The sequence below is a fragment of the Dendronephthya gigantea genome, unplaced genomic scaffold, assembly GCF_004324835.1.
Source record: "Dendronephthya gigantea isolate DGI-Jeju-01 unplaced genomic scaffold, DenGig_1.0 000288F, whole genome shotgun sequence".
Taxonomy (NCBI): domain Eukaryota; kingdom Metazoa; phylum Cnidaria; class Anthozoa; order Malacalcyonacea; family Nephtheidae; genus Dendronephthya; species Dendronephthya gigantea.
In genome coordinates this window covers 101,805-120,528 of record NW_021163298.1, presented here as the reverse complement: position 1 = coordinate 120,528, position 18,724 = coordinate 101,805, and the positions used below count along the sequence as shown (strand labels likewise).

Sequence of the window (18,724 nt, the reverse complement as noted above, 5' to 3'; positions counted from 1 at the left end):
CACGTTATGTTAAAAAGGACCACTACCAAACAGTCATGCATGACAAGAGTGGTTACAATCACGTTCTCCATACCAAGCGTAGTCAGGCGTTTTTCGGTCTCCAATGATTTTCCCCCGTTTGTGCTAATCGGTCCGCTTCTAAAGTTTCTTCAAACCCAACGCTGCCCGTTCTCTGTCGTCGTTCCGGATCTTACACCCAGGCGCTACTGGTGGCCGTTACTAAAACATCGTTGTTCTACTTCATTCATGTTGGGAAAAAGGGCGCTACTGGTGTCTTACTTTTCCCTGATTAAGGATTTTCGGCTTCGGGACCCGCCCACTGCCATGGGACCTGTGGGTCTTCAGGATCCGTTCTGCATACTAACGTTTCCGTACTGTTCAGGCACGTGTACTGTGATGTTCCTCGTTTGTGGAAACCAGCTGAATGTTGCCCCAAATGCCATTATGCTAACGATGTGGATTTCAACGGTGTGAATTTCAAAACAAACATTCCATCGAGTTTATTCACCAAACGTCGGCATATATAGATTTACCGAATAACAACGCTCGCTTCCAATCCCTCCAGTCCGTCAGAGGCCAAAAGCCGTACGAGTGTCAGAAGTCCCGTTTACAGGAAGACGAGGAGGTATTCTTGGCGTCTCTTCCACAGCCAAAAACGTTGATTTCTGCTTCAACTGGGGATGTGATCCGCTTCCTGATTTGAAAAGATAAAACAGGTTAAACAAACGTTTTGACTCGGACGCCTGACCATTTTTGGGTACCTCTATTGGACGTGCAACCTGCAAGTGTCCTACCAGGCTCGCGTCAGGTACGACCGACAACTATATTGCCAAGTTAAAGGCAATATTTACATCGCTGGGCCCTCTTGATCGCTCTGATGTCCCTTCCGTGGGCTTTGGTACCCACCCTGTCACCCAACTGTCTCTAATTATCTGAAGTCTGTCCGCGAAGAACAAGTGACGCCAAAACAACCCGTTTTTGGCATTGTGCAATTCAATCAAGGCGTCTTTATCACAACATGATATTAGCCTTTTTCTGCCTGGATCTCTACTCCGGCGATCGTGTTTCTCACTTAGAACGCTTGAAAACGAATAATGTCATGTGTCTGCCTGGTAACGAGGGTTTCTTAAATCGCCACACCTGCGGTAAGACACTTCGGGGAAAGCACACCCATGTGTTCGCTGTGAAGCCTTCCCCTTCGCCATCCTCCTGTCCCCGATCGCTAACCTTCAGTTATACGTCCTCCTGTGTGACAGAATGCACGTCAACTTACGCCAGGGTTTTCTATTTCGCTCCACGGACCCCAAAGGTTGCGTTACTAACGCTCTTTTCTTGGCTCGGCTGTTACCAATCGTCTAAAGAAGTACCGCCCACAGCTTCCAGGCAGGTTGTTCTATAATGTTGTCACTACTGGGCGCCTCCGACGAAGCTATAGCTAAACACATTGGTTGGAGGAGTGTCGCTACCGCACAATATTACACCCTATTCTCACTGGGCGCTTCGCTAAACAATACCATATTAATGCGTTAAAACTTAATGCAAATATAAGCAGCACCAGAGTAATCGCATGAATAAACACGGTTGGTATAAAAGACCGGGAAAACAGCAAATTTTCACATTTTGCCACGAAGACGACCTGGCTGCATATACAGGAAGGAATTTTCGTCCCACCCACCTCCCCTCGGCTGCGACACCGTCTCTCGCCGCACTTTACTCTTAGCTGAAAATCATTTTGTCCCCATTCTTAGTTTATTTTCAGCTATGGTATTGTGCAGTGGGAATAGAACGGTGAGAATATATTCACATTTATTGATTTGTACACCGAATGTCATTCAATGTAAAGATATTCACGCACTTTTTCACGTATTTAAATGAAATATGTTTGAAAATGTACTATCGAACGGGGGTAATTCCTATAGCTTATAATTTCCTGCTCCTACGACAATCGAAAAAACACTTGTACAATATTGAAAACAAGGTACTCTTAACTCACTTTTCCCCAAAACGCGTATAGATGATGATGAATTCAGACACAAATTTAACCACACAGTTATGTATGACTTATAATACTTGGCTTTTCTTATCAAATAGACACATGTACACACTGCAATAGTCGAGAGGATCTGATGTTTTGTGATGCCTTACGTAAAGTTTCCAAGAACATCTGGATGCAGTATCGTGATGATTGATGAAAATTGCAATTACTCAGTCTATAAGTCAATCAATCAATCATAGTTATTTTCCACAGCATGTCCAATCGTTGTTATGTACGATCAGATTTCATTTCTTGTATATTATGCAATGTAAACTTTACGACAAAATCCTGCCTTCTTTGAAATGGCGGCTCTGAAAATCCTCTGAAAGTGCAGCAGAGTTGTAAATAATCTGCAACCTTCCTCCGAAAGGATTCCATGTTTTTATTATATTCTTACTCAAAGTTTTTAAGAACATCTGCAGCATTGCAATGATTGATGAAAATTACAATATACTCAGCCTGTAATTCAATCAGTCATAATCACTCTCTATCATCATCGTTTCTTATACCTACGATCAGATTACATTTTTCCATATTGAGTTTTCACAATGTCAACGACGACTTCAAAATCTTGCCTTCTTGCTTTCACTCATACGAAATTACTAGAAATTAAGATACACGACCCGCAGTCATCCTTGACTATCTTTATTTGTAATTTTCTCCACTTTGCCTGAAGATATTTAAAGTTAAGATGAAACGTAAATGATGATATATAATATGATTTGTCATCGACATAATTCATGGATATAATTTTTATTTCAAAATTCTAATTATTTTGCAATTTCCTGTGGTTAGGACGCGTCGTCGACGCGAGAACGTTGTCATAAGAAAGCTACCAATTGTTGCCCTCGATCTCTTGCTGTGGAAAAGTTAAATCGCAATATGTTATTCCTGACAGTTTGATGGAAGAGCGTCTCTGAAAAAACATTTAATTTCAACAAGCTGTCCGGAATAACATAATTATTGGGTTTAACGGATTATTTAACGGAGTAATCTAAGAAATAAACATAAACCCTCCATTTTCACAGAATTATCACTTTCGTTGCGGCAATGTCTTAGGGAGATTGTGGGTAGAAAAATTCCAAAAAAATTTATAGCAGTAAATTCCTAATTTACATTTATGAAGGTCACGGAATAATTCCAAATTTACTTATTTTGAAATATATCACACATCAGGTAGGGAGTACGGTTCCCCAAGCGAAGTCACGAAGAAAGTCAGAATTTCTCTACAATTTCTCTGCAGTATGCTGAAAGAAATCAGGTAATATTAAATAGATTTTGTTGATCGTCCTCAACATCTCTTGTCGCTCGTTAAATTATAGTAGTTAAATTATAAAGGTATGAATAATCATTCAACATATAAATCAACGAGATGTTGACCGCAATTGGAAAGCAAACATTTTCGTGGGTATAAACGTTTAAAAGATCGATGATGAGTTATTTCAGCAAGTCATACATGTGAAGCAATGCCATGCGGAGTATTCGAAAGATAACCTAAAAAAAATTCAATAACATTAATAATGTCTTTAGATCGTTGATCGGCTTCGTAGTGATAATGTTGAACATCGTACAGAATGAAGCTTTTTACAGGGTGACCTTGATTCCCGACAAAATTCCTTATAACTGTGGTTTTCAAAATACATCAGAGACGACAATTGGAAATTGTCTTGCGAAGTGTTTGAAAAATTGCACATGTCAGGCGTTCCGGATGTGTGACGAAGACAAAATTTGTAGTTTGTGTTTGTCTCATAATGTTTCTCTCAAGATGGAAGACAACATGGAAGAATGTAGCTATTTCGCCTTCAAAAGAAGTCAACAACTTTCTTGTGAGGTCTGGTTTCATTAATATATGTTTTGTATAACAGCAATTATCTATGATTGCAATATTTCAATTCATTGGAGAAGTTTGTAGAGTGAGGGCAAAATTATAGCGTAAAAAATATGATGCAAATTTTCAGAATTTTTTGGCTAAATGTAGGTTTTCGCGCAAGATTATAATGCGTTTGAAATTCTTAATTTAGAAAGGTGCAAAGAAGGACTGCCTTCAAGACACAAACTGTTGTCTGACCTCACAACCTTGTCTCAATGCTGGAGTGTGTAAAGCAAGCTATCCTTCTGACATCCTGCATAAGCCACGTTTCACATGTGACTGTGCCCCAGGCTATCACGGAAGCCGCTGTGACCAGCCAATCAAATCATGCCGTGGATATGTTAGTGGTAGCTATGACCCACCAGTCTCGGGGCATTACACAATCATGGATGACGAAAATCAACCTTTCCGAGTAGTTTGCAATTTCGTAAAGTCGGCAGATAATATTACAGTATCTTGGACACTCATCCAGTCCTATCAATTTGGAAAGAGTGTTGAGTTTCAGAAGCCTTTTCTCAGAAACGATCCTAAAAATGCCACAACCCCAAACTGGGAATTTTACCGCCTGTCGAAGGCTAGAATGCACTCCATACAGAACGACTCTTCAAAATGGCGAATGACTTGTCGATATGACATAGATAGTCTAAACAAAACTGATTATATCGAAGGCTTAAAAACTCAAGTCGACATTATAACTTTTACTGGTGGTAAATGCATGAATGTTGAGTTCGTAAATGTTCGCGGAAACGAGTGCTCTACTAGCGGCGCGACAAATTGCCGTGCTTTTTTAATTCAAAAGATGATAATCTTACGCTACCATTCCATCACGATTCCTTAAAAGCCATAACAAAAATTGCAGTTATAATCCATCCAGTATTCCATGCCACAATCATAAAGGAAAGAAATACGGCGAGGACAACTTTGGTCGATATAAGAATAACTGCGTTAACCCAGCTCATCGTTGTTCTATGAGTGATTTGTCCACGACTCAAACCTGGCTTGGTACTTGAACTGAAATGGAACACAATGTGATGTCAGTTTACAATATAATATACATGCATCACATAATGAGTTGCCAAGTTTGGCAGCATGCAGGAACTGTGAAAACAGTTATAGCCTATATATAACAGCAATATTTAGTCGCATCATCCCTGTTTTTACTTCGGAAAATTTATAATTTATTCTATTATAAATTTATAATTTATTACACTAAAAATTATTTAATGGTTTCTGTGTTTGGATAGCCTGATCTAAACACGGGGGAATGTTGCAAGCGTTAAGAAAAACGCGCGAAGACTGTAACCATAAAGTAATTGTTTGATAAAATAATAACAACATCACTGAGTAGTCTTTCAAGTTTTATTTCAATACGCGAATTAAATTCTTGCTTTTGGACGGCCTGATCGGGTACGGGCTTTGACCAATCAGAACACGCGTTATATACATGTTACTTTATGATACCTTATCATAGAACTGATATAAGTTAAAATGGTAGAATTAATAACAAGATACATAATATATACTATATATACATAGATAATTCATCATTAAAAATACTATACTATTGTTAAAGCCATTTAAAAGCTGCTGCAGTGAAATCGTCTCCTTGCAGTTCATATTTTTTATCACATAACTCGGTATCTCTGGTCCGGCACTTGCGAAGATTTAACAGCTACTCTGCGAACTCGAGTCGTATCTGATAGCCGACGAGGCACCCAGCGCCGAGTTAGCTATTAGTCATATACGACGAGAGTGAGAAGAATAACTGGTTTTATTAAATGGCTTTTTAAAATCCTCTATTCTGACTGGTTTACGAGCCGTCCGTAAAAACCCATACCCGGACCGTGGTCCGTAATCCGTATATTCCGTATCTGGACTAGTACATCCCGGATGTCTCGAGCGGTTCAGCCATATATAAACAGATTATTTATCTCGCTTGTTCGGTCGCGTTTGTACTGTCTAGATTTTTCTTGTTCGGTCTGGATTTTTTTTCATGAATCTCGCTCTTTCGTTATTCGGTCCATATACTAAAAAGCCTCGGTCTAGATCTGATAGTTTCAGTACGCAGACCTCACGCTTATTATTATAATTTTATACACAAGCAATGGATAAAAACAATTAACTTTCAAAAATAAATAATAGTGAATAAACTTTTCTTCCAATTTTTTTAAAAATTGAATAATTAAACCCCGTACCGTGTTTTTTTCAATCGTTTTAATACAGAAAAACAGAAACAAAACCGTATATTTTGTGAACCTATAGTTTTTAACTCAGAAGCGTAGGAATATTTTTAAGATTGTGGGGGAGAGGTTGCTTTAGATTATTTTAGATTGCTTTAGATCCTTTCTTTTGAAGTTGTTTTTAAAGCAGGTGATAACATTTCCGCTGTCTTTCTTCAATGAACGAAAACTTTTATAAATGAAAGTTTTAGATCACATCTACATTTGTTACTACAACCTATATACAATGTCCAATAATCAGTTTGAATTTCAAAGCTTTTTCTTTTAAACTACTGTAATATAAGAGTTTAAAAATTCCGTACCAGAGGTACTACAGTAATCGCCCGCTCGGTTCCTGTAGCGTTTAGATCGGTTCCGAACATAGAGACATTAACACCATTGTCTATTATTATTCTGTATTATTTATAAGCTCTATGGTTCCAAAGCAATCTTGATCCCGAGCCCGCGATTTTCTCTGGCGAGGAAACATTGAAACAAAGGCTCTGGGATAATCGAAATCAGAAATGACTGCATGCATGTGATTGGTCGTTCACGTACATCGTTGAAATGATGCAAAGAAGGACTGCCTTTAAGACACAAATTGTTGTCTGACCTCAAAACCTTGCTTCAATGCTGGATGTGTAAACCAAGTTATCCTTCTGACATACTGCATTCGCCACGTTTCAGAATAATGCGATTGTGATCGAAATTTCACAGTAGAAAAACGAGCAATTAAAATAAAAAATGTCACAAAAAAGACACAAACTTTAAGGTACTCACCTTAGCTTTAAAATTTGACAAATGTATAGTTTAATCCTTTGAACCCTCATATGCTTCGAACTATCAACTATATTCATCTTGGTTAAACAACTTACGAAGTTTTCCGGAAGTAGTGTCGAACATACCCTTCCTCAAATTTCGTATATCCGACGATTGCCGAAGTTGTCGTGACAACCCAGTGGTAGTGAGCAAGTCCTGCCCCCTGATTCTGCGAGTTTTTTGCGATTTAGCGTTGCTATCAGATAAAGGAATAACTCTTCAAACTGGACCATGGTATAAATTTCTCATTACAATTCTGAGGGAAGTTAATTGTTGAAATTTAAAGACAGAATTGAATATTTGTCACTTAGCTGCGAAAAGCACGTAAGTTGCGCGACTGACTGGATTTATCCTAGATCCGCACCTATCTAGGAATCGTCTAGCACATACGAAGCTGATAAAAAATGTTAGTCGCAATCGCATATTTTCACCATTGAGCCTAATTAAAGCAGTGCATAACAAAAAAAACAATTAATCACGAACATGTCACAGCTTGCACTGGTTTTACGCGGCATCGCTTAGAATGTTCCTGATGTGATTTATTCCTACTTTATGCATTTGTGGGTACTACAGGGTGTCCCAAAAAAAACGAAAACTATTGAAATCACCTATAACAATGCCATTGTTAGAGTTTGAATGCCTAAGCACTCTGTTGGGCCCACAAGTCAGGGGCGGATCTGGCCGAAAATCTGACTGTATCACGGACTAGGTCTCGCATAACTAGGGGGTCCGGGGGCGTGCCCCCCCGGAAAATTTTTGAAACTGGAAGCCCGGAGATGCCATTTCCCGCGATTTGAGCGTACTTTTTCTGATATATTTTTTACCAAAATTTTCGGCTTTTCTTAGCAAAGCAGATTTTTCCCGGCTTTAAAACGCGTACTTAAAAAATTATTATGATTATGTTATATATTCTTATCAAATTGATAAATTTGGAAGTTGCAGTAAATTAAAGGTAGTTCTACTCTCAGCAGTCATTGACTAGACTTATATAATGTTAAGGTTTTTCATTGGGCATAGTGGTATCATATTTCCCATCGTGAGCATTTCATATTTCACAGTCAAAATTTAGAGCAAACTCCTATTCATAAACTCATAGCTATTAAAACTAGATGGACAAAGCTTAGGAAATGATTCAGGCAAATTTCTAACGACAGTAACGACTTTAGTACTATTTCTATTAGCAGACCAACCTTAGGAAAATATTAATAATAGCGGCTTTAATATAAACACGTGCATTGATCCTATAAACGCAATGCTATTATTGTATACATATCAAACATGAATATTAATTTAACCAGATTTTCCACTCACGATGCAAATTAACTTCACAAAATCATCACAACGAATAAGATATTAATATATTCACAAAGCTTTGTAGTTACCTGATGGGATAATGGTTATGAGAGCGCAATCGCTGGCTTTTGGGAATTGGGAAACTGTAGCTCCGCAAATTGACATGTGAACATCTCGCGATTTATTCCCCTCTTTGAGCAGTCAAATTTGCTTGTTCGCAAAAATGATATTTATTAACAATATTTACAATTTACAAATATGGATAACAATATTTAAATGTGCATCTCAAGGACCATGACCTTCGACATGTCCCCTTTCTCTACACAAAGCATTTAGCATTTTATAAGTTGTATTAAATCCTCACGGGCTGAAATTCGTGAACACGGCATTCAAATTTTAACAATGAGTGATTTCAATAGTTTTCGTTTTTTTTGGGACACCCTGTAGTTTATTCAAAAGCAAAATTCTTCAATTAAGTCCCAAAGAGAGTTAATATTCGATGGTGTTAGTCTAAAGGCGGATTTCCACTTACAGCGAAATGGTTCGCTAGCGAAATATTTGCATGTTTTCATTTGAATTTTAACAGCATAAATAAATTAGTGCGACTTGACTGTTCAGAATTCAAAAGAAAATATGCAAATATTTCGCTAGCGAATGATTTCGCTGTAAGTGGAAATCCGCCTTAACTCTCAGAGGTGAAAATATGCGATTTTAAATAACACTTTTTATCAGCCTCCTATTTTCTCATTTTTTAACCATTTGGTATCAAAAACATGTTGGTTTGAATAGCCAGCAACATTCCATCATAATCTTAATTTTAATGTAATATATCTAGTTATGTTAGTTATTAGGTTAATAAAAGATACTGTACGAGTGACTGCTAATCAGTTAAGCGTTAGGAGAAGTGCGAGACAGAACGAACGGTTGATTTGGAAATAGTTGTAATAGACAAAGTCCTACGGGGACCCACCCTTCAGATACTGAAATTTATCTGTTTGCATGTATGTTTGTAGTTTGATTAGTGTTTATGTTTAAAGTGCCTATATCACTTGTGGGATCTTTACGCATTTGAATAGAGCTTGAAAAATTAGTTTATAAGTTCTACAAACTTTTTTGATATAATCAAATAGTTTCGAAAATACGTCGGTTGGGGGGACTGGGACTCAGGAATGATTTGCAAACACGCGTCTTTTATAATGTAAACATGAAGAGTTTCACTGGCGATATAGTTGCGCTTTTCAAGAAAATAATGCGGGAACGGTGCGTTGTGTATGGCTGTAGCAACAGGGTGAGTTTTTCTCGAAATATTTTATTGGAAGATCGAAGTAAAATTACAATTGATTATATTATGTTTGGCAAGAACTCGGTTCCTGAGTCCCAGGTCTCCGAGCACGACGGAAATTTAGGGAAACCGTCATGTTTAGATGTAAATATTTCCGAAACTACTTAACTATATCAAGGGTTGTAGAATTTATAAACTAATTTTTCAAGCTCTATTCAAATCTGTAAAAATCCCACAAGTGATATAGGCACTTTAAGTTTAGTTTGATTCATCGTATGAACTAAGAAAATGATTGGAATGCATGTATCTTTATACCTTTTACTTATATACCTAAACTTAATCTTTTCTATAGAATAAATTACCAATAAATATTAAAGAAAGTCGGAATGGAACTCTAATATTAGATAAAGTAGTTTTATTTCTCTAGTTTATATTTAAGTTTATATGCGTAATTTTATTTTTTTCCTCTTGTATTGTGCATGCATTATAAAAAGTATATGATATCGATTTATTATGTATTTATAGTAATGTTCGAATAAATTTCTCTACCATTTTGTTTAAATAAATTAAATATTAAAGAAATTCCGGTTAGACTTGCGTTTAAAGTAGCAGTGCCAAACACATGTCATTCGATAGTTAAAAGCCTAACCTGTCGGGATGTGAAAAAAATTTAGAATGAGTAGTTCACGTACAATAGTGCGCCAAAGTTGGATTACCTTTTTTTGATACACCCTGTATATTACCATAAGCTTCGAAACATCGGTACTCGTTATGACGTCACATGCAGCAAACATGGCGGCTATAAAAGTTCGCATTTGATAGCGACGTTTTGGGACAAAATTAGTCAACTTCTACTTAACACACCAAAGTCATAAATTATATACATCAAATTGTTGCTAAAAGGCTGAATATTTGCTTAGGTTAATAAAAATAGGGTCAAAAATTTCGTTGCAGTAACACTTTAAATCAGTATCTTATGTACGAGCATTTCAAAATCGAGGGAATACATATGTTACAACATCTGGCACAAGACATTTCAGAGGAAACTAGAAAAATTCTGCTTGCGGCATGGAGAAGAAATACCACCAGTGCCTATGCCTCAGCCTGGAATAAGTGGGTTAGCTGGTGAGCTCCGCAGAAAATCAATCCCGGAAAAGACATGCCCAGTAATCGCAGGTCAAAAACAACTTCCGGCGGTTGCTTCGGTATGTTGTTCATGGAACATGGACCGTGGAACATGGTTGATGGAACTTACCGGTACGCTGCTTGCCAGTTTAAATACTTAATCAAACTCGCTGCATTAGAAATGTCCTATCAGTATCGACAAGCTACAATTAGAACTAATATTCAGTTAAAGTTTATTTGAAAATTTACTGCTTTTTTATGTTTACTTTGTAGCCTCATACAGTTAACGTAAGAAGAACATGCATAAAAAGCTGCAAAATATTTTAGAAAAGATTACGAGTTAAATATTTCAAAATAGATAGCTATAGACATAGTTTACTAGACCGAGGAGTTTCAACAACAGTGTCAGTTAAGATAAGCCCTAACATAAGAAGAGATGGCTGTTTATCTATTTACATTTTTTAATTGAATATAACTCGGTAGTGAAGTGAGCTAAGGAAGACTGGGAAACGGTCTGCTTGTGCTTATTTATCGTGATAATTATGATTTGATAATCGTAAATAAAAGTTTAAACATCAGAACAGCACTTTTGATCTTTAGGCTTTTTTGGTAACCTCGATTTTCTGAAGACGGAGTTGACATAGTCATGGAATTTCCTGCAAATTTGGTAACCTCAAGATTGTTGCAAACGCCTTCCGAAACCTTCGCGACCTTAAACCATAGCAAAAGAAATTCACAGACGAATTGAGAAGCACAAACAAGAACTGCAAATCTCTAAACCAGTGCAAAGCCTCACAGCTGCATGTTTCGCAAAAACTCATCGTGTAAATAAATATGGCGGAAGGACCATAGCAGCCAAGCACTGCTGCCATGACAACCAGAAACATTTTTGTGACTTTGGTTTCCATGCGAACCGTGTTGTCACGGCGACAGTCGTTGTCGTTGCTGATGACGTCGTGTCTATTCGTCTTTTCACCATGCCTACTGTTGTCCTGGTAATCTTTACTGACCACGCAACACAGATCATTATTTTTCTTTTTTGCCTTCTGCGCGCTCTGGATACGAGTTTTATAGGTTTTGAATTTGTATATCATCAGACCGTAAGTGAAACACATGATACCAAGAGCTAGAAAGACTGCAGTGTTTGCCAGTATAAATGCACAAGTTATAGACCCCACTTCAAAATATATGAAAGGTAGTGTGAAGGATACGAGCCATATTAAAATGACGGTCATGAGGATTCTCTTTCGGGTTAACTTGTTGCGATAGTTGTGGGGATTTCTCATAGCGAGGTACCGTTCGGTTGCCAGTGACGCAAGGCTCAGAATACTCGCCGTGCATGACACAAAGTAACTCATATGAAACAGTCTGATTTCCCCAATAGATAGCCGCCCATACAGACCTTCCTTAATATGATAGTTGACTGACAACGGTCCAGTCACTAAACCAACTATGAGGTCAGCGACGGCTAGATTTGACATGAGATAGTTAAACGGGCTCCGGAGGTTTTTATGAGGATCAAAGGCTACAGCAAGGATTAGAAGGAGGTTCCCAGGGATATTTGTAACTAAAAGTAGAATCGATATTGATGCGGTGAAAAACGAAAGGTGACTTGGTGCTCCTGTGGTGTGACAGCGTTCTTCAAACGTTTCTTGTAGGTAAGACATTTCCGATGTCGACGATGGCCCTTACTTGAGAATATTCAAAGCAGAAATATTGGGGCTAAAAAAGGTAAATTAAAAAAAAGTGAGCCTTAGCTTTTACAACAGTTGTAGCTCAACTGGTCCATAATTTAAGTATATGTATTTCAATATCATCGTATGTATATAATGCGAGATAATGCGTATATAGCTCTGCCGTTTTTCAGTTCAGTCTGTCTGCTGAAACACTTATATCCTGCCATTTTATACCGAAATCGATGACAATGCATACCATGCGAGAAGAATATATTTTAGTCACAATCAATTATTTATATGTATAATTATACAGTATGTTGTTACATAACGTATGTAGCGATTTACTTTCTTCATGCAGTAATTTGAGGCACTCCCCCTTTTTTGATGTGATCATTTTTTTGTAATCCAGACATAAATTGCATTGACTTCCTAAATTCAATATCTCTTCTAGTTAAAATAACTCTGCTGTTAGAGGGTGAATATAATTACGATACCCGCTCTTCCAGTTAAAACTAACCGTTAGTATTATTGAAGATGCGCTCTGTCACTTAAATTACCAATAAAAATCCAATTTTATGCGGTAAATAACTATACTATGAAAGCAATCAAAATGAATTCATACTCGTGCAGTATTTCCCAAACGTATTATTTCCTCCTATTTCATTTCATTTTGTAACTTGTTTTCATATAGAAGGTTATGAGAACATTTTTTTGCAAAAAATATCATTTTCTGTAACCTAGTTTTCACGAAAGCGAAAGATCCCGTACAAAAATTGTTTCCTGAAGATGAAGATGAAAAAGAAGAAACAATTCAACCCAAACGCATGTACGCAGTCTGTCATATCTCACAGTGGCAATATTGGTCTGTATTATCAAAGTCATAAATATTAATGGATAAAATATATTACAATACGGTCATTAACAACATCACAGCTTTTGAAATGAGAGGCATGCACATATTAACATCTAATATATACAACGATAATATACATTTAAGGCATTTCACTATATATAGCCATATTACCGATATCGGGGGAAAAAAATATCGTATACACCCTGAATGAACTGACAGGAAACGTCACATGCGGCATTTAGTGGAAATATGTTGTTGCCTGTGTCGTTGACTGAATACCAAAAAGCTTAAGTTGCACTTACATGAAATGAAATTGAATTTCCAGAAGCCAAGCCGACTTTGCTTCTCAAAAAACGGATTCTCTAAGGTTGGATTTCCACTTACAGAGAAATGGTTCCCCAGCGAAATATTTGCACATTTTCTTTCGAATTTTAACAGCATAAATCAACCTGACTGTTCTGAATTCAATAGAAAATATGCAAATGTTATTTCTATATTTCTACTGAACTATTTCTCTGCAGGTGGAAATCCACCCTGTAATAGTCTATTAAGGGTCGCAGAAAAAACGCTCTAACTCTAAGATATTTTATGTGTATGTTTCTAACGTGACCGTGGGGTATTGCATGTTCAAAGGCGTTTTCGCCTGATTGCCACTAGGCATTGACATAGAATCGGCCGAGAAAAATATATGATATCAGAAATTAGTACTTTCTTAAAAATACAATGTCGAAGTCAATATTGTTCTATATATGCCATAGAAGAATAAGAAAATTGTATGAAAAATACTCCGTCAAGTTATTGTCGAAAGCTTTAAGTCCGGCATTTGCCTTAAATCTTACTCATAATTCGTAATATTATATTTATTAATATGTACATTGAATTCCCGAAAGCTCGGTGTATATACCGATCGTACTTTTAATAGCATAACATACGTGGTATAACTTGTTAGGGCATTAAATGTATAAAATTAAAGAGCATAGAATCATGCAAAGTAATAGTTACCGTACTTCCTTATAGGGATTGTAAAATTGTCTCTCGCGGCTCCGCAAAAACAGCGTTCAACTTCCTTCAGCAGGTAGCGCTATTTTAAGCGATATCCAATTACAACACATGATCCTGTTTCCCAGGAATGGCCTGGGAACAAGAGTAAATGTTTAATGATTATTTATGAATAATTTCATGTTTGTAGATTCGAATCTTTCCAGCTTATCTGAGATCATGACGTCATGAAGCGTCGTAGGAGTTAGGGTCAGGTTAGGATTAAAATTAGAATTAAAACTAGCAGTAATTACAGATTGTTGATGCATGTACGTTCGGAATGTGGTTATTTCGCTTAACGATCATTAACAAAAATGTTAACATTATAACGTCACATGCTCAAGCGTATGTGATTCAAAAGGTTACCCGCAATATTTCTACCGGAATTATTTCTCTGCAGGTGGAAATCCACCCTATAATAAGACTATCTATTAAGCGTCGCAGAAAAGTACGCTCTAACTCTCAGATTATCGATACAGTATATGTTTCTAACGTGACTGTGGGGTATTGCATGTTCAAAGACGTTTTCGCCTGATTGCCACTTGGCACTGACATAGAATCGGCTGAGAAAAATATGATATCGGAAATTAGTACTTTCTTATAAATACAATGTCGAAGTCAATATTGTTCTATATATGCCATAGAAGAATTAAAAAATTGTTTGAAAAATACTCCGTTAAGTTATTGTCGAAAGCTTTAACTCCGGCATTTGCTTTAAATCCTACTCATAATTCGTAATATTATATTTATTAATATGTACATTAAATTCCCGAAAGCTCGGTGTATATACCGATCGTACTTTTAATAGCATAACATACGTGGTATAACTTGTTAGGGCATTAAACATATAAAATTAAAGAGTATAGAATCATGCTAACTAATAGTTACCGTACTTCCTTATAGGGATTGTAAAATTGTCTCTCGCGGCTCCGCAAAAACAGCGTTTAACTTCCTTCAGCAGGTAACGCAAATTGAGCGATAACCAATTACGTCACATGATCCTGTCTTACCTAAAGTCTCAAAGATTATCTGCAGCATTGTGATGATTGATAAAAATTACAATTACACTCAGTCTGTAAGTAATGCAATCAGTCATAACTATTGTCTACAGCATATCCCTGTCATCTACGATTAGATTACATTTTTTGCAATGGCGGTAAACGTTACGACAAAATCCTGTAGCAGTGCTCCGAAGCTTTCGTCCAATTGAATAATGCTTTTCTATGCTTTCTAAAGAACGAATTTATGCTATTAGTTGAAACAGAAATGTATTGCAAAGTTCAGCCTATGCATGAAAATCATTCTTGCGAGGAGCTGCGACCCTACCCGCAGTATTGCGAGGATTAATGAAAAATTAAAATTACAATTATTCAGTCTGTAAGTCAATCGTCCTAGTCACTGTCTATATCCTCATCGTTGTTTACCTACGATCATATTACATTTTTGTACATTGAGTTTTATACAATGTTAACGACGACTTCAAAATCTTATCTTTTTGCTTCGATTCATACGAAATTGTGAAAAATTACGACCCGCAGCCATCGTTCAGTCTTATATGTAATTTTCTCGACTTATATATTTAGTCTGAAGATGTCTAAAGTTAAGATGAAAGGTAAATGATCATTATAATTTATGGATATAATTTTTATTTCGAACCTCAAATTATTCCACAATTTCCTGTGGTTAGGACACGTCGACACGAGAACGTTGTCATCGGAAAGCTACAAATTGTCGCTCTCTCCCGCTGTGGAAAAATTTTAATCATGACAGTTTAATGGGAGAGTGTCTCTAAAATGACATTAAATTTCAACAAGATGTCATTAATAACACTTTGCGTTTAACGGATTATTTTAACACAGGAAGAGAGGAAAATTATTTATAGATTTCTGAGGCGAACTTTCTCGTGTCATAACAACAAGAAATCACGAAATACATGGTGTAGTCTAAAACTACTCCAATCACATATGCAATGAGTAATGAGTATTATTATTGCGTGCATATTTTTATCGTTTCTATATTAAAATCCTGATTCATAATTTAGTAGTGGGTTTGTCTCCGCGTGCGGTGTATATTATAAATAACTCGCTATTTGTAAATCCATAACAGGAATTAATCTGAAAGACATCATTCATTTAATTTATTCTTGTGCCGTTTTTCAATAAAATTTGTGGCTAAGACATGCACTATTGCCTCAAACTAAAAGATGTGTGTTTATGAAATTGTTATCTCCGTGAATCTGCAGCAATCGTAATTTAAAAATGTTCTCCCTCTCTGCCAAAGAAACTAGAGATTGTTGTTCCCAAACCTTGGCTTGAAAATATCTTATTCTAGGCTCGTTTTTAGTCGGGAAAATTATCCTCCGGATTGGATCGAACGGTATGGTTTCTTTGTTCGTGGACACATGGATAAAAAAGTAGCTTTTCTCTCCGATACGGTCCGGAGCTAGGTAATTTTCCTGACGGAAAACCAGCCTTCTCCTGGAATTTGATATTAATTATATTTGTAGCGAGCAGACAGCGGACAATTTCAGTAGCTCAAAGTCAAAAGGGGCAGCCCATAAGAAAAAATTGCAGCCAAAAACTGGCCAATATTGCGAGTGATGGGTGTTAATTTCAAAATTTTCCTCGAACCCTTTCCTCGGGGCTCGCAGCGCTTTCACCACTCGTCGTCGGGAAGATATTTGTCCGTTACGCTAAAAATCTTCAGGTTCTACACTGTAAAAACAGTCAACAATATAAAATTGGTCAACAACGACATTTATTTTGTGAATCTGAGAAAACTAATCGAGATAAACAGTGAGACAAGTCAGACAACCAATCACAAAATAGCTGTTTCAACAATTGTAATATTGCTTTTCTTATCAAATAGAAACATGTACACACTGCAATCAATTAATATCGGGTCCTGAACGTAAGACCCTTCTGAAATTTTTCCGATGTGCGTCTAAATATAGTTCGAAAATTTAACTTCCTCTGAGAGGATCTGATGTTTTCTGATGACCTTACTCCAAAGTTTCCAAAAACATCTGCAGTATCATGAAGATTGATGAAAATTAAAATTACTCAATCTCTCCGTCAATCAGTCATAGTTATTGTCTACAGCATCCCCATCGTTGTTATGTAGATTTCTGAGGAGAACTTTCTCGTGTCATAACAACAAGAAATCACGAAATACATGGTGTTGTCTAAAACTAGGAGATTGTGAGTGGAAAAATTCCAACAACTTTTTATCAGCAGTAAATTCCTAATTTATATTTATGAAGTTGACGAAATAATTCCAAATTTTACTTATTTTGAAATATATCACACATCAGGTAGGGAGTACGGTTTCTTCACGCGAAGTCACGAAAAAAGTCAGAATTTCTCCACAGTTTCTCGCAGGATGCTGAAGGGAATCAGGTAATATTAAATAGATTTTGTTGATCGTCCTCAACATCTCTTGTCGCTCGTTAAATTATAGTAGTTAAATTACAGGTATGAATAAGCATTCAACATATAAATCCACGAGATGTTGACCGCAATTGGAAAGCAAACGTTTTTGTGGGTATAAACGTTTAAAAGATCGATGATGAGTTATTGCAGCAAGTTTGCAATTCAATGGATCATATATGTATGTGAATCAATGCCATGCGGAAAATTCGAAAGATAACCTAAAAAAATTTCAATAATATTAATAATGTTTTTAGATCGTTCATCGGCTTCGTAGTGATAATGTTGAACATCGTACAGAATGAAGCTCTTTACAGAGTGACAGCGATTCAAGACAAAATTCCTTATAACTGTAGTTTTCAAAATACATCAGAGACGACGATTGGAAGTTGTCTTGCAAAGTGTCTGAAAAATTGCACGTGTCGGGCGCTCCGGATGTGTGACGAAGATAAGACTTGTAGTTTGTGTTTGTCTCATAACGTGTCTCTCAAGATGGAAGACAAAATGGAAGAATGTAGCTATTTCGCCTTCAAAAGAAATCAACAACTTGTTTGTGAGGTCTGGTTTCATCAATACATGTTTTGTATAACAGTAATTATTTATGAGGGCAATATTTCAGTCCATTGACTTTATCTTGTCTTGAGTATTCAAATAGATCTTCATAATTTTCAGGCTAACATTAGGTTTCCGCGCAATATTATAATGCGTTTGAAATTCTTAATTTAGAACGGTTCAAAGAAGGACTGCCTTCAAGACACAAACTGTTGTCTAACCTCACAACCTTGTCTCAACGCTGGAGTGTGTAAACCAAGCTATCCTTCTGACATCCTGCATTCGCCACGTTTCACATGTGACTGTGCCCCAGGCTATCACGGAAGCCATTGTGAACAGCCAATCAAGTCATGCCGTAGATACGTTAGTGGTAGCTATGACCCACCAGTCTCTTTATTATTATTATTAGTTTATTAAAATCGTATCGCAGTACAAACTGAATTACACGATTATCGTTACATAGGGTATTAAATATTGTAAAGTGTTACAGAATATTAATAATTTATAAAATAATCATCAATATAGTCTACATAG

General features: G+C 36.7%; 1 protein-coding gene and 1 long non-coding RNA gene across 2 annotated transcripts; one reads left to right on the top strand and one right to left on the bottom strand.

Annotated features, from left to right (window-relative positions):
* Nucleotides 1–11,287: 11,287 nt before the first annotated feature.
* LOC114541399 (5-hydroxytryptamine receptor 2B-like) lies at nucleotides 11,288–12,317 on the bottom strand. Its single transcript, XM_028561325.1, has one exon. The coding sequence runs from the start codon at nucleotides 12,308–12,310 to the stop codon at nucleotides 11,288–11,290; it is 1,023 nt and encodes a 340-aa protein (XP_028417126.1). The 5' UTR covers nucleotides 12,311–12,317.
* Nucleotides 12,318–17,329: 5,012 nt separating this feature from the next.
* Nucleotides 17,330–18,072, top strand: LOC114541400. The gene is made up of 3 exons (XR_003689270.1): nucleotides 17,330–17,410; nucleotides 17,524–17,608; nucleotides 17,896–18,072. It is a non-coding gene; the product is annotated as an uncharacterized LOC114541400 (long non-coding RNA).
* Nucleotides 18,073–18,724: the final 652 nt, after the last annotated feature.